Raw genomic sequence first — 16,365 nt, forward strand, 5'->3', positions numbered from 1 at the left:
AGATGAACAAGATAAATAACTGCTGCAAACTATAATTCAATTGAAACCAATTTCCGTGTCAAACCCGTCCACTCAAAAGGATGTAAGAGTGGAGAGTTGCCGTGGAAGGAATTTTAAGGAGAATGGAGCTTGAAATTCTCACTTCTTTCTGGCTGACAAGAGGCGTAAATGATGCAAGACGAGGTTACCCTTGGCAACCAAAAAATTCGCAAGACGGGTCAAGATGTCACAAGAAAAAAGACCTGTACAAAACTTACAATGTGTTGCATCAAATTTTCTAGGAAATTTGTTTCACAGCTACTTTTATACTACAACGTGAATCGAATATACATTCTGAACGAATCTGGGAGAAACTTGGATCCGAAACTCTGCTTACGAGATGTAAGGCCAATAAAATCCAAAAATATTTGTGAGAAATGCGGTGAAAACTCCTTACAGCCTCTCACCAAAAGTTTCTTCAATGAAATGAGATTATAGCAAAACAAGGAGGCCCGGTAATGTGCGTTCGCAAATAATGTTTCGATGCCGCTTATCCACATTTTAATCTTAATTGTTTTGCAAATCAGGAAGAGATAGAAAACTTTTAAAAAATTCAAGCATTTTTCAAAAATAATTTGTGTATGAAAAAAATGCTTCCTACTCAACTAAAAAGAACTTTATGGAAGTCAAAAGAAACCTAAACTAAACAAAATAAACTGTATGTCACTAAACAAACATTAGCCAAGTCATTAAAGAGACTCGTTAATAAGTAGACACAACAGAACAAAAAATACGTTAAAAAATACGTTAAAGTTAAAAAATACGTAAACAGTTTTTTTTTAAAATAATTGAAATAAAGAAAACCATTAGATATCAACTGAAATCTTTATATAAAATTATGTTCATCCATACCTCCATTTGCAGATATTGAGATCTGTCATTAACCAGAATAATTTGAACATTTACAAGAAACAAGCAACAAGTCTGGACAAAAAACAAAAAATTCATCAAAATTTTTCGAGGAAAAGTTGTTGTACTGCTTAAAGCCATAATCAATTCCTTAGAAATTGATATAATTCATTGCAGAACGAGCTATCAAGTACACAAAAAAGAATAAACAGGCATTTTTTCGAAAACTGTTAATTTCAAAGATAAAAAAACATTAGCCATCAATTGAAATCATTAAATAGGTTCATTTTACACTATTGCCAAGAAAAGCACTGAGATCTCTCATTATTTAAAATATGTCATCCGTATGACAAAAGCAACAGCAAATACGTACAAAAATCAAAAATTATTTTTGAAACTTTTCAGAAAACTAGATTGCAAGCCATTTAAGCAATAAGCAAAGCACTAAAAACGTTTAAAAAGTTCAATTGTGCTTTTCATTAACACCAAAAATTTGAATATGCGACCTGTAATTGACGACATTAAGAATTACGTAGACAGAAAAAAACAGCAAGGTGCAAAGGTAAAAAATACGTCAACATTTTTTTTATAAATAAAAGGTTTTTCAATTTGAAAAAAAATTCATTATCATCAATCAATACATTCCTATAATCCATTTAAAAAAATCCGTTGAGGCGTGCAATTATCAAGTAATTTCAGGCTTAAACAAAAAAAGGACGACTAAAAACAAATATGTAGAAATCCAATAATTTCTGCTAGAAGACGGTGTCCAAGCCGTTAAATCCACCATCTATTCGCTGAGAAAGAAAGATATACTCAACTGTCCTTCTTTCTGAAAGGTAGTTGTAGACTTGCAATATTTTGAAAAGACAAGAAAAAGAACCTCAGGGATAGAAAAATGTCCGAAAATTGAAAATTTTTACTGAAAAAATTTTTAGTATCAAGGCCTAAAGACAATTACTTTAAACGCAAAACCGCATTAAATGAAAAACTTTTTGTTCAATAGCAACACTAAGCGACCCGGTTTTGCTGACGTTAGGCTACAAGTTGATCAATAAAAAAAGTTTGAGCTCAAAAAGCTATTGTCTATTTTCGAAAGACAAAATGACCATAAGCCTTCTACTAAAAAGTCTAGATAGGCATCCCATAAACTCTTTGGGCAGCTAACTTGACCTGTCATTGGTAAGTCTTGACTTGAAATGCTCTCTTCTTTAATTAACAAACAACAAAGGAAAAAAAATTTTCTTTGTAAAGAATACGACTGATTACGATACGACCTTGACTTGACTGATTTCAATCCGGCTTTGAATTCTTTGGACCGCAAGAAAAAATGATTCGCACAAAACCAGCCTTGTTCTTGCTGTCGGTTTCTTAGGAACAAGAGATTTTTCCAAATATTATAGATATGGAAAATTTTATAAAGTAGACAAAACATCAAAAACAAAAAAGAGTTTTTGAAAAATTGGAGTTAAATAAACAAAAAAGGCAACATTTAATTCAAAAACACTCTCAAAGGAAGTGCAATTGAAAATATGCTTCGTTGGAGTTGGCAGAGACTGTTTCAGCAGTCTTTAGGTGCGTTAATACGGCAAATTTATCAAGGTCAACTAAAGGAGTTTATTTCACGCCATTTTTGATTAAAAAAACGGCTGTATATTGAAAAATTTAGCAACAAAATGGATCAAACCGTTCTTTTTTTAAAGGTAACACCAACAACGCAAACGGGAACAATATTCTCATACTTTTCAGCAACATTGGCTAAAAAATTCCGCACAGTGACTGAGAAAACGGCAAAAATCAGTCAAGTTTTTACAAAAACTTGAACCACGGTAACTCCGTTTGAAAAAAAAATTTATAAAAAAAACTTTAAACTATATTTTCTATTATGAAAGGCTTTTCCAATGATACCACTCGCAAACCTCTACGATTTGTATATCGATCGGCCAAAAATGATTGAACAAAATAATCAAACCCATTTGAGTATATAGTTCCTCCACCACTAACCTGGTTCGGAACAAAAATTGATGTTCAATTAGAATGTGTACTATGGCAACTAGCAATTTGAATATCTAAATGTAAGCGTTCTCTCATCGATTTTCCTGGTGCCATTTATTATTTTATAAAATTATTTTTATTACAGTGCCGAAATATTAGAAAAAAAAATCTGTAATTTCATCGGCTAAATCAATAGTTTCCACTGGTATTTTTAATTCTCATCTACAACAAAAAAAAAACAAATTAAAAAAGTTTTTCTTTTTTCATTTATTTTGATTATATTTCGTTCTTTAACTGCTATTTTAGCTGCAGAGTTAGACTTGATTGTCAAATGTGTTTACCACAATTGGCAGTTTCAACTATCGATTTTTTAAATGAACCACGTGGATTCCTGTTGAGCCTAAAATTGGTTTATTATTTTTTCTATTTTTCTTCTCCAGTCTACGCAGATGAAAATTAAAAAAAAATGATATATTTGTTCGGGAAATGTTTACCAGAGTTTAGTTTTTTTAATAAACTGATTAACAAAATTATATGAGATTGTTGCTTGCAAGTCTCATAGGTTAATGATCTGTATTAGACCTGGAAAAGAAAAAGTTACAATTTTCTCGCATTTACAATATTTTCAAGGAGCAGCTAAAGCAAAATGTAAAAAAAACAAGGAAAGTAGCAACAAGGCAGTTATTAAACTGCGTCTATAAGGTGGGGAAAATGAATACAGTAGGAATTAGATTGAACTTTTGAAGTCAGAACAAAGAAGAGAGAGCTAAAATTGGGCTGTCACTTGAATCTTTTTCAGTGAGAAGCAATTAAATGACACGAAATGACAAAATATTTTGTCATTCAATAATATAAACCACTTATGAATTGAAGTTGAAAACAAGTGTCTAGATCTTCAATATCTTTTTGTTGAAGAATAAAAGAAGAATTTGTCCGATTACTGTGCTTTGTAATGAAAAGCTCTGAAAACAAAGACAGAACTCATATCAACAACACAAATGGCAATTTCAGCTTGATTAATTTGTTTTGAGTCTTTAGAGATTGGGGTCAAAAAACTCAGGCGAGTTTTAAAGAACGTCCTGAGGTTTCTCTACCGTTATGACAAGACAAAAAAAGTTTAGCAAAGCAAGTCAATTAGTTCATTTTTTCCTGAATAGATTAAAATGTGATTTGGAAGTGCAATCAATGGTAATGCTTCTCCATTTGATCAAATCGATTCAGTTCCCACTCAGTAGGAAGACAATTTTTGGTTATTCTGAGCGTACATAGTTCAATTTGTCGTTACGCATCATTCTTTCTTGATTTAAACAAGGAGGCTAGCTAATATGCACTACCACATAATGTTTCTACCCCGCTTTTCCATTCGTGACGTAATGTCCTATCAAACGAAGCAAAGATTTTCTATCTTAAAAATTTTTTTCAAAAAATGGATAAAACTTTGTTGTTTAGATTATGATAAAAAATTTAAAAAACAGAGCTGCATACAAAAAATAGTTAATACCACTGTATCCAAATTCTTTATTTCAACAGAGAGAACATAAAGCGCACAAAATAAAACAACTGACATGAAATCATTTGTAATGCGACTTTGTTAGTTATAAAAAAAACAATTTTATCAGCGAACAATTAAGTTTTCCAGACAAAAATTCTAGACCCTAGACCCAGAAATTGAGTTATGTTCCCTTGTCACAATAAATATCAAAAATTAGGGCCTTCAAAGTAAAATAAGAGCTTCATTTTTTGTGAAACATGCGTGGCCATTATTTAATTTTGAATAGATTTTCAGTTCTCAATTTAAATTTTTAATTAGAATACAATAGTCATTGAAAAGTAGTCATTGAAAAAAGAAAACGTCGTGGATAACTTTTGTTACCAAACGAAACTATGTAAAAAACCTACCTCATAATATCACCAAAGCTGCCAATAACCACAACAAATGACATCAGAAACAAACATAAACGACAAAAGGGGCAAAACTCGAAAAGTCCATTAGATTTGTTTGAAAACAAGTGGGATCTATGCCCTGAAGACGTTCGGTTTGTACTAAAATCAAAAAATAAATCCAATAATTCAGCGTCAGAAAACCTAATGAGGCCCTCTACTATTGAAATAAAAAACGCAACAACAAGACCAACTATTTAAGATTTAAACAAGATTTAAAAAGTCACTGATCATTTTTGAAATTAAATTCTCGCGAGCAAGTAGGGAAAACGTTAAGAAACCAATTGAAACCTCTAAAACTTTTCTATTACAACCTAAAAAGAATCAAAAGACTAGTCAACAATTAGTCTAAGAAACAGAAGAACAGGAAGATAACATAAACTGGCAAAAGTGAAAATTAATATTTTGTATAAACAAAAAGTGTCTAAGTCGCACAAACCATCAGCTGCTCATTAATAAATTCAAAATGTAAATCTATGCGTCATGAGGACACATAGTTGGGCATCATGAGACATTGGTTGAAAATGACGGAAGAAAACAGTACACAATAAAATCAAATTGGCGCTCTTAAAAAAAGAAAAATCTGTTCAACCACGACTTTCTCATTCCACTTCAAAGGCACTGTGACTAAAAGATCAAAACTTATTTAAACTTTTTATTTCTTTCCTCATTTTAATATTCGAGCTAAAACGTAGTCGCTACTCCAGCTTTAATTTCCATTGACAAAAGAAGGCCGAAAATTAGAAGAGCGCGAAAAAAATTATGGAAGAATTTTAAATTCGATAAAATGTATGTCCTCAAAAAATACACAGCTCAACAAATCAAACAGCTCCGAAAATGACCAAAAAAATTCAAAAAATTAAAAATTAAAAATTTTTAGCACTACCAATGAAAAAACACCAAGATACAAATATAGAAAATCAATAATTTACAATCATATTTCGAACTTTGCCCAGCGTCAATCCGCGACCTATATTTAAAAAAAAACTCAAAAAAAGAAAAAAGCTTGCAAAATTAAATTTTTTTGGGCTCAATTTAAAGACAATATCTTAAATTATCTTAAATTTAGGCTATTCCAGCAAATCTAGCAATTCATGCATTTTCAAAACCAAAGGACTAAATGCAAGGCCTCTAGCAAAATTTAAGGTACCCTGGTATTTAGCTTTGAATCCCGTTTTCAAAGCTCAAAATCATGGAAAAGTGTATGAACTCGTCTTACAAGAAAGAAAGAGCAACTATACAAAACCCGAACTCTTCAAACTGCAAAAAAGAGAGCTTCAAAGTGAAAACGTTTAAGAAGCTGACGGTGGCTATTCAAAATGCCAACTTAGTTCGGGAAAAATTAACAAAAAAACTATTAAAGCTGATGATAAATGTGAACCGCTGAACCCACAAAACCACTCAAATGTCAAATAAACAGAAAAATGTTTAAACATCAATAAGAACTCAAAAAAAAATTGAAAAAAAAATTGTGTACCCTATGTTTGAGGTTTTTCTGGTGACACCACTCAAAACTCAAAACTACGATAGGTATATCAATCAGCCAAAATTGACTGAACAAAAAACCAGCTGAACATATAGTTCCTCCCACACGCAAAAAAATGGAGTCGGAAAAATAATTTTTTTCTGAAAAAATAACGCGTAAACCAAGTTGATAAGTAGTTTCCTTATAGTGCGATAGTCTTTTTATATTAATTTTTCAGGTAACGTGAAAATGGGTATGAAAGTTTTTGCATATTTATCAATTGAGCCGCAATATTTGAAAATATATTATCCGTTTGGTTTGGCGAGGACTCTATTCAGGAAAACCAAGGCCAATTTCATAAAACTAAAAAAGGGCCCCTTGAAAGTAGTCCAAACTGTTTAATAAACAATTAAATGTTTGCTAAAGGAAACTGACTAATTTAACTGTAAGAGTTTAAGAGAGTAATCAAATTCGCAGAAACAATTTCCATTAGGTATACGTTATTTGAAACCAATAAAACCACTGAGAAAATTTTGCATTCCTCAGCGGTGTCCTATTTTCCGATCAAAATCTCTTGGTAAATCCAAAAAAATGGAGAAATGTGGTAAGTTTGGCTCTTTTGGCCTGCAATTGGGCTGAAAACCGCAAAAAATGAGCTAAGATCTGGCTGATAAACCATTAAATTAATCTCTGCTGACCTCCATTTAACTTATTTTTTCGAATAGCTGTGGGTCATATTATAGGCTAGGGACCCCAAAAATGGCAAAAATTAACCCCAACACCGTGGCAGGATAGAAAAAACTTCACAGTTCAAAATTTTCTTTCTAGAGTTTTTGAAAAGTTTATTTTGACTTTCAAATCAAACTGCAAGTGTTACCCAGGTCTTGTTTGATTTGCCCAGTATTATATTTGCCCAAGACTAGCATTTATAGTTGCCAAGTTCTGATTGAGTTCAGAACGGGCCCCACTTCGGAGATTTTAAAAACTTGAAGTGTCTATAGGAGGAAATAATTACATGGCCAATGTCCGAAAATTTCGATAAGTTTTGCGTTTTGTGGAATCGAGTGGCAAAAATTTGTCCCCATTTTTAACAATTCGTATACTTTTTTCAACGATGGAGTAATGTTACGCAATATGTTGAGAATGGTGTGGTACAATAGTACATGCTAGTCTGGGGGCTATTGATTTGGTGCAGCTAATCAAGTTCATTTTAATTTAAATCAATTTAGTTCATTTTCGTTTACCATTATTTCATTCATCATTTAGTTCTTGTTCTGAAGATCAAATATTATGTTTTCACAGTTTTAATTTTGTTTACATCCCGTGTATGATATCTTTTGTCTGTTCATGCTGTCTCGTGATTTTAAGTTGCCGCAATTGGAAATGTAGTATTGTGAACAAATTGTTGATCAGTTTTAGTTAATCTTAAATTGGAATCATTCTGCTCATTTTCTGAAATGAATTTAGTTGTCTCTCTCTTAAACTAGATTCCGCTCTGCAAAAAACCTTAATTTAAACAAGATACAAATTAAGCGTATTTCGATCAGCGAAATACCCATTCAAAAAGAGAACGAACTTTCGCTCCACCAATTCTACAATAATTCTGTATTCAGAATATAAATTCAACAAGCATCAAAATTAAGTGTCATTTCGCTCCGCGAATGCGAATTAACCCATAATTTGGAACACTAAGTTTGAATAAATCGGCACCGCGAATCAACTCAACCTACAGATTGCTATTCTGTACGACAAACGGTTATTAATATAGTGAAGAAGGCTTACATTTTGTAAAGAGTATTCACGTATAAATTTTACTCATTTCCACAACATATATCATTCAATTGGCCAAAAACTTTAATGCACGAATTTTACTCTAATTGAGACCCAATTCAAAAACTTTATTGTTCTTGTGAACGGTGATATGTGTAATAAAAACCTGCTAATTGTCCTAACAATCCGCAATTTGCATCGAGAGAGGAAGTTTTGAAGATAAACACCAAATGAACTTTCTTTCATTTTGTCTAATTGACTCAACCTTAGTTATTTGGAAAGAGTTAATTGTAGTGTGGAAACCAGTGATTTTATCAGGTAGAATTTAGTAGTAGTAGTAGTAGTAGTAGTAGTAGTAGTAGTAGTAGTAGTAGTAGTAGTAGTAGTAGTAGTAAAAGACTTCTATTACCTTTGATAGGATATTACAGTATCATAAATAGAGTGAGCATTGTTAACATGTCAAAAGAAAATAAGGTTAATAATTACAAAAAATAATGAACTAAAACATTAAAAAAAGCCTATCCTGCGCAAACACTACATCTACATTTTAAAGCCCAAGTACACGTATTATTGATGTCATATTTCGTTTTTGTTAAGTTCAAAAGACAATTATGTATAAGATCTTGACATGGGTTTTTCGATTTGAAGCTGCTTATACCGACATTCAGAAGATCAGCAGTGTCATTGACCACTCTTTGCACTCGGAAGAAGAAAGACTTTTCTGTAATACGTTTTCTTGCTCGCGAGACGACTAAGCGTTCCAGGTCCATATTACGAGTATTTACACTCTTTGTCTCAATTGTGAAGAAATCGTTAAAACTTAGACAATTTTGTTCGCTCATTATAGCAGAGAAGAAACGTAAATCACTCTCAATCAGCTGATAGGCAACTGGCAGGGAATTCGATGTAATCAACAAGCCAGCATAGTCACCCGGTCCAAAGCACCACCTAAGACCTTGTAGGTTCAAGAGTTCTAACCTACGCATATGGATAATGTCCGGGTACCAGGCAGGGTAGCCATATAACAATACTGATAGAACGCATGCTTTGTATAAATTAAACTTAACACCAGAGAAAAGACCGTATGGAACGCTATGTTTCAAATAATTTAGAGCTCTTCGAGCTTTCACGAGTTTAATTCTAACATGATAGCTCCACTTTAATATGCTCGACACTTCAATACCCAAATCTGTAATCTGGTCAACTCGAGATATATTGTCGCTTCCAATACATAAGGAATCGGTAGAAGTCCGGCTGAAATGAAGATAACCACATTTGATAGCATTGAAGTTAATAGAATTGCAATAAGACCATAATCTTAGCGCGTGTAAATCACTTTGAACTGCGACAAAAATGTGTTCACAAAAATGTGTGTAAATCACTTTGAATAGTGACAAAAATGTGTTCCAAGTTTTTACGCTTGCACCAAAAAACAAGCTTTGTGAGACGCTAGTGCACATATTTGAAGCAAATTTGAACTTAATTAGCCTTGTGTCACTCAATTTCACAAACTTGAGCATGTATGCTCAATTGTATGCTCAATTTTTGGGACTTTGACCACGTAATGATGGGAATAAGACTTTCTAGAACCTGGCACAATAGAAAAATGGCATTTTAATGCTTTTACGTGAGTTATTTAAGGAATGATTTTATAAAGCAATGTACATATCGCATTTGGTGAAATCATTCATTGAGGAATGGAGGAACTGGATGCCTTTTTGTTTAACAACACATCTTCAGACGCTTACATACAATTGTAGTAACTTTAGTGTTGTGTTTGAAGAACGGTTTAAGAAATCTGTAAAACAAACCCCCTCATTAACTTGTGTTTCCACTTGTCTCTTTGTTAGAGGGAATTTGACAGTGTAGTTGACAATAGGAGGGAGATAGTGTACACACATTTGATTTAGTGTTTTGACCTTTCCTTTCGAGATGAGGAGATCGATATCTATTATGTTTATACATACACCTCATTGTATTGTCGTTCATAGTCATCACTTTTATCACCAATTACATTTTTAAAATTGAGTCTCAAACTTTGAACAAGAACTTACTTATAATTAGATTCTGTATAACTGATAAATTTATGAAACTTTCACAACCTCAATCGAATTAATTCCTTAAATTATTGAGCAGATCAATCAGGTTTTCCCATGACTTATGGAACTTGAAGCATTAGTTACTAATTGTTCAATTTATATGTACCAATTAATTTAGTTGGTATAAGTTATTACCTGTGCCGTTCCACGCAGAATTTGATAGGGCTTTGTTTTGTTAATAACAACGCTTCCGAATCCAAAATTGTCAAGTCTCGAAAATTGTCAAAAGCCTACCCGGTGAAACGAAGGTTGTTCATACGTCTTGCCAAGACATTCAAGATCTGGATTATCTCGACCAAACTTAAAATACCTTAAAAAGATAATGTTGAGTTAGCAATTGATAATGAACCTTAAAACGCATCGATAAGGTCTCACTAAAATATCTTTTTCTTGAAACAGATGCAAATATATCCCAAGTGAGAACATATCTCGGAGCATGTTTCTAAGAATATTATCAAGACTGATCAAGATAATTCAAGATTTGTTTCATTGGGTAGTGAGATATGAATTGTATCTAAGCACTCATTCTCCTGGTTGGGAAGAGGGGCGGCCTTGGTCTCCTTTCAGGAACGTATTACGTCACATTGCCGAGATGGAAGAAAGAGCATTAGAAGGAATGAACAAAAGTAAGATTGTCCAGTCAAATCACTACAATGAGCCTACTGTGCAAGGAAGGAGGTCTTTCACTCCAATCACAAATGAGGACATCAAAATAAACAACGGTGAGTCACACCAGATGTCATTGACTGTACAAGTGGCAAATGACATATTGTTCACAACAAAACACTTACAATGCTTCCATATCGACATAAAAAAAGACTTTGTTGATTTGAAAAAAAAATTGAGATCTCATCCTTAAACGTCGATGGTTGATTTCAATACCGATCATAAAACGTACTTGCAATATGGACTTTAATAAATTGTAGAGGGGTTGTTACATCCTTATAGACACAAAGAAAAGTTTGTAGTGTTTAAATTGCGAGTGTTTAAGTTCGGAGTATTAAGTAAAAAGAATGTGTATACTACTACAGTAATTACCAGTTATAAGCTACAAAAGTACATTATTCTGCTGTGACTTAATTTTGAGGTATGAGTAATTTTCAGAATATACAGGATAAGTTCAGCCTGGGCGATGTCCCGAAGAAACACTGCACAAAGAAACTTCAAATATTCTGGAGATGAAATGTTTTAGAACTGAATGAAGTTTTTACTCTTGAAACGTGCTGGTTAAGCGCTGAAATGCTCTGAGACTCAGGTCCGTATAAGCACTACTAACTAACCAGATGCCCAAAAGTAAAATCGATGAACTCCATTCAAGTTTCACAGTAGAGAAAAATGTCTCACGGTGTGATATGTTTTCACATTTTCACTATGCTTGAGTTCGCATTTGCGTTAAACATGTTTGAGAGAAGAAAGATGTGAATGAAATGTGATTTTTTTCTTGTGAAATTTGGATTGAGTTTTTCAACTTTAGATTGGGGTATCTGGTATGTTATCGCTACGTATTATCTGAGTTTTGGTGCATTGGTTATCTAAATTGGGAAAATTTAGACTAGTGGTTTATATCTTTTACGTGCTATTTTGTCATGAGCTATTTTTTGTATATTAACGTTATGCAAAAACGTTATGTTATATGACAGCGTATAATTTGTAACTGGCGGGGCGTAAAAAAACCCTCACCGGGGGAAACGGAATAGATCCCAGATAAGACCAGTAGCCAAAGGGATTTAAAAAATTCCAAAATTTCCCAATTCAGATAACCTATATACCAAAACTTAAATAAAATGTATTTGTAAGTTGCCAGATATTTTTTACTAAGGAGTAATATAGTGTTTAAAAATTGAATTTTAAGTTCGTTAAACTAGAGGTTGATTTTTCTTTACTTTTGACGTTTAGTATAATTCAGATTAAATTTATTAGTTTCTTTTTTATGATACTTCAAAACTTGAACATTTGTTTCCTTAGACAGTTTCTAGCCAAAAAGCGGTGAGTTTTAGCGGTTTTGTGATTTTCACCGCATTCACCACAAAGAGCGCTCAAAATAGCTGTTAGAATATCGATCAAACTATAGTCTTAAACTTAGTGAGAATTAGAAAGAAAGTTTGACTTACCAGATTAGAAAGACAAGCAATATGACTTCAATCAAAGAAACTATATAAATGAATCGTCAAGAAATGGTGCTGAGAATCAATATTCGGTTCAAATTGTTGAATCTAGATAACTATTATTAGAGTTAGATTAAGTGATGTAAAATCTTCCCAGCATGTATTAAATGATGATGATATCTCCGGAAGTGTGAATGAATTCTTAGAAAGGTGCAAATGCATTCCATTTATGGTTCCCATTGCGACTGATTTGCAGAAGCAAACCATATTGGGTAACCCTTGCGACCCCCACTATAAATCACGGTGCTAAGATTAGTTTTGTATCTTGACTTTTTCACACTGATAATGGGTATATATACAGCTGATTTTTGAGTCTTTTTTCATCCCCAAATTCAAATCACCATCTTGATCTAATAATCAGATCTCTCCTGTAAATCTCTAAATTCTACTCTAAAATATCATTTTGTTATTCTCTCATTTTTGAGAAATTAATTCTTTTACTTAGTTAAAAACGCTTTTTATTCCGCTTGCGAAAGTCCATAACCAAACAGGTTATGGGCCCAGCAATTTTCTAAGTCATAAAATAGATTTCCAAAACAAAACCAATTTGTTGTTGACAGTCATAATCTTTTTCTGCTTAGTACCTTTTCTTTTCACAACTGTTTTGCCTGCTCAAACTTCAATGGATCAACAGACAGTGAAGCTGCTGACCTACACAGGAAAGACACAGGACTTTCCAATCTGGAGCACAAGATTTGTGGCGATGATGCAGACGAAGGGACTCTGCAAATCACTACTGGGGACAGAGGAGCAACCCAATGAGCCTGCGCCACTGGCCAATGGGGCAACCAATGATGAGAAGAAGAACCACAAGGTGCTGAAGGATGCATATGAGAAGGAAGTTGCAGACATCAAGGAGAAACGGAACAATGTGTGGTGCCATTTGGCACTGACTCTAGATGCAACAACCATCATGCTGATGAGACATGACTGTGTGGGAGATGACGGCATTGGAGATGGAGCAAAGGCTTGGAAGCTTTTGCAAGAGAGATTTCAGAGTGTGGAGACGCCGACAGTGGTGACTTTAGTGGCACAGCTTGCTCGACTGCAGCTCGAGGATTCTGAGGATTTAGACAGCTTCTTCATCAGAGGACAGGAGTTGCTCACAAGGCTACAAGAAGCAGGGGAAGCAGACTCAGAGACCCTCTTCAACGCCTTGGTCCTCAATGGTCTGCCAATGAGGTATGAAAGTTTTGTTATACAGGAAAGCTTCAACCCGGCAACGAACTTCACAGAGTTGAGGAAAAGGCTGCAGAGCTTTCATGAGAACACGGTGCAGAGACACAAGGGACAAAGTGGTTCAGTGGCACTGGCAGTGAAGCGTGACTTCAAGAAGGGACCCAAGAAAGGAAACTGCTTTGTGTGTGGGATCCCTGGACACTTTGCCAAGGACTGCAGGAAGAAGGAGACAGCGCAATGCAGCAAGTGTGGTGAGAAGGGTCACCTAGACAGGGCATGCATGAGACAAAGAGATGGAGGCAAACATGAGTCAGTGGCAATGGGTCCAACATTGGCTACACCAGACGAGGAATGCTGGGCAGCTCTTACCCAGTGGAAGACAGCAGGCATGCTAGTGGACAGTGGTTGTACAGATCACATAGTGACGAACATCGATGCGTTCCTGGACTTTGTGCCCATTCAATCAGTGGTCAGAAATCCCAACGGAGAGGCTTCCAGAGTTGTGGGCAGAGGCTGTGTGAGGATCAGCATACCCTCAAACAAAGGGGAATAGCAATGCGAACTCAAAAATGTTGTGTGTTCTGGACTATTCTTCAAACCTCCTATCAGTCTCAAGATGCACGGAGTGGGGACATAGCTTCACTTTCGAGATAGGAAACAGCTGCATGAAACTCCAGAAGGGAACTCGGGTAAAACTAACACAAGAAAATAATTTGTTTTACTTACCCTGCAGCGTTCTATAATTCAAGATGAGTTCCAACGGCGTGAAACTTGACAGTGCAAGGAAGTGGCACAGAAGATTGGGTCATTTGGATCAAGCGGATGTGGTCAGGAATGCACCAGAGACAGTGGGGGAACTCGATGATGTATGCAATGTGTGTGCATTGGCCAAGATCACAAAGACTCCAGTACCAAGAGTGGCAGAGACCCAAGCAGAAGAGAAGCTGGAGAGGGTGTTCACAGACGTGATGGGACCTTTCAGAGTAGAGTCACTGTCAGGGTTCCGGTTCTGCATAGTGTTTGCAGACCAGTACACGAAGTTTGTGTTTGTGGACTTGCTTAAGGCAAAGAGTGAAGCACTGGCCAGCCTGAAGAAATTTGTTCTCAGTGTGGGGACCCAAAGAAGCTGAGGCAAGACAATGCGAAGGAGTTTCTCTCAGAGCAGTTCAAGACGTACTGCTTAGATGCAGGCATTCTACAGGAAAAGACCATACCAGAGACGCCACAACAGAATGGGTTAGCTGAGAGGTGCAACAGGACACTGCTGGATATGGCAAGATGTTCGCTCATTGACTCAGGACTTCCCAAGATGATGTGGGGAGCAGCAATTCTTCACGCAGCAAGAATCAGAAACTTGGTTGTGAGACGAAGAGAAGAAAAATGCCCAGCAGAGCTGATGAGAGGTATAAAACCTAAGCTTCCAATTAGTAAATTATCTGTTTTTGGTTGCAGAGTCTTCATGAGGAAGAGGGACAGAGAAGTCAGCAAACTTGAACCCAAGGCACTGGAAGGACAGTTTGTGGGATACACTGAAGGAGAAAACGGATACCTGGTGTACATACCCAACACACGCAAGGTGATGGCAGTTCGAGATGTGATCATCAAGGAGTCTGAAGTGGGCTCATTCCCTGACAACAAAAAAACGGCTGACCTACTAGATGATGGGTCGGAACTGGGAATCTGGAACGCAGATGATGGTCATCAAGACGATGACAACAGAGAACGACAGGACACATCTACTGCAATAAAGGAGGAATGGCATGACGCAGGGAGCGTGAATACTCAAGAAACAACACTGAGACAAGAGGCCTCGGATGTTGGAGAAACAGCACTAGATGAAGGATCTACTGCAACAAGAGCGAGTTACAGAGACTCGGAGTCACTGGAAGTCAGTGACACAGAAGATTTCTCACAGTTAGAGACAGTTGGCTTCAATGAAGATGCACTGGAACACGTGGACAGAGCAGAGCCCAGACGAAGAACACGAGCAAGGAATGTACCGCAATTTTTTGGAGAAGTCAGGACCCATCTTGCTCTGACTGAAGGCCATTATGTGGAACCCAAAACAGTCTACGCAGCCAAGCAAGGTGACGATTGGAACCAGTAGCACCGGGCAATGAAGGACGAGGTCAAGGCACTCCAAGACAACAAGACTTGGAACCTAGTGAGACCACCCACAGACAGGGACGTCATACCGGGCAAATCGGTCTACAAAGTGAAATTGGGACCCAGTGGTCAAGTGGACAAATACAAAGCGCGCTATGTGGCGAAAGGCTTCAAACAAGTGGAAGGACTGGACTACTTTGAGACTTCTGCGCCTACTTGTAAGCCAGAGACATTCAGGATTCTACTCCAGCTATCAGCGAAGCAGGGCCATGTGATGCACCAATTTGATGTCAAGACTGCTTTCCTGCACTCACCAATCGAGGAAGTGTATCTGGAACAGCCACAGGAGTTTGTAAAACGCGGATCAGATGGGGAGAAGTTAGTATGTCGACCAAATAAATCAATTTATGGTTTGAAACAGGCTGCTAACAACTGGTAAAAAGAGCTGGCAAACTTCCTACTGAGACAGGGGTTCACCAGAAGCAGGAACGATCACTGCTTGTTCGCAAGATCAGAGGCAGAGGATCACACCTTCATCTTGGTCTGGGTTTACGACATCATAGTAGCATCAAGAAGTATGACAGTGGTCTCTGATGTCAAGAAGGCACTAGAAGCAACCTTTCACATGGAAGACAGAGGGAGACTACACTGTTTTCTGGGTCTTAGAATCAGACGAGAAGAGGGCAAAGTCACAGTCGACCAAGAACGCTACATAGAAACAATGCTTGAGCGGTTTCAAATGGATCAATGCAAACCC

The 16,365-nt window shown here is 35.9% G+C and overlaps 1 protein-coding gene across 3 annotated transcripts in view; it reads left to right on the top strand.

Moving 5' to 3' along the window:
• Positions 1 to 10,124: 10,124 nt before the first annotated feature.
• The window catches only part of LOC142351816 (uncharacterized), a 60,472-nt gene continuing 54,231 nt past the window's right edge, over positions 10,125 to 16,365 (top strand). Inside the window, exons 1-2 of one of the 3 annotated variants that reach the window (XM_075404017.1) lie at positions 10,125 to 10,406; positions 10,656 to 10,880. In XM_075404017.1, the coding sequence (XP_075260132.1) occupies positions 10,751 to 10,880 (130 nt within the window). In that variant the 5' untranslated portion in view covers positions 10,125 to 10,406; positions 10,656 to 10,750. The remainder of the gene's footprint in view (positions 10,407 to 10,655; positions 10,881 to 16,365) is intronic. The other 2 variants (XM_075404019.1, XM_075404018.1) reach the window with 2 other exon arrangements.

This window comes from Convolutriloba macropyga, chromosome 13, assembly GCF_964194025.1.
Source record: "Convolutriloba macropyga chromosome 13, txConMacr16.3, whole genome shotgun sequence".
Taxonomy (NCBI): domain Eukaryota; kingdom Metazoa; phylum Xenacoelomorpha; order Acoela; family Convolutidae; genus Convolutriloba; species Convolutriloba macropyga.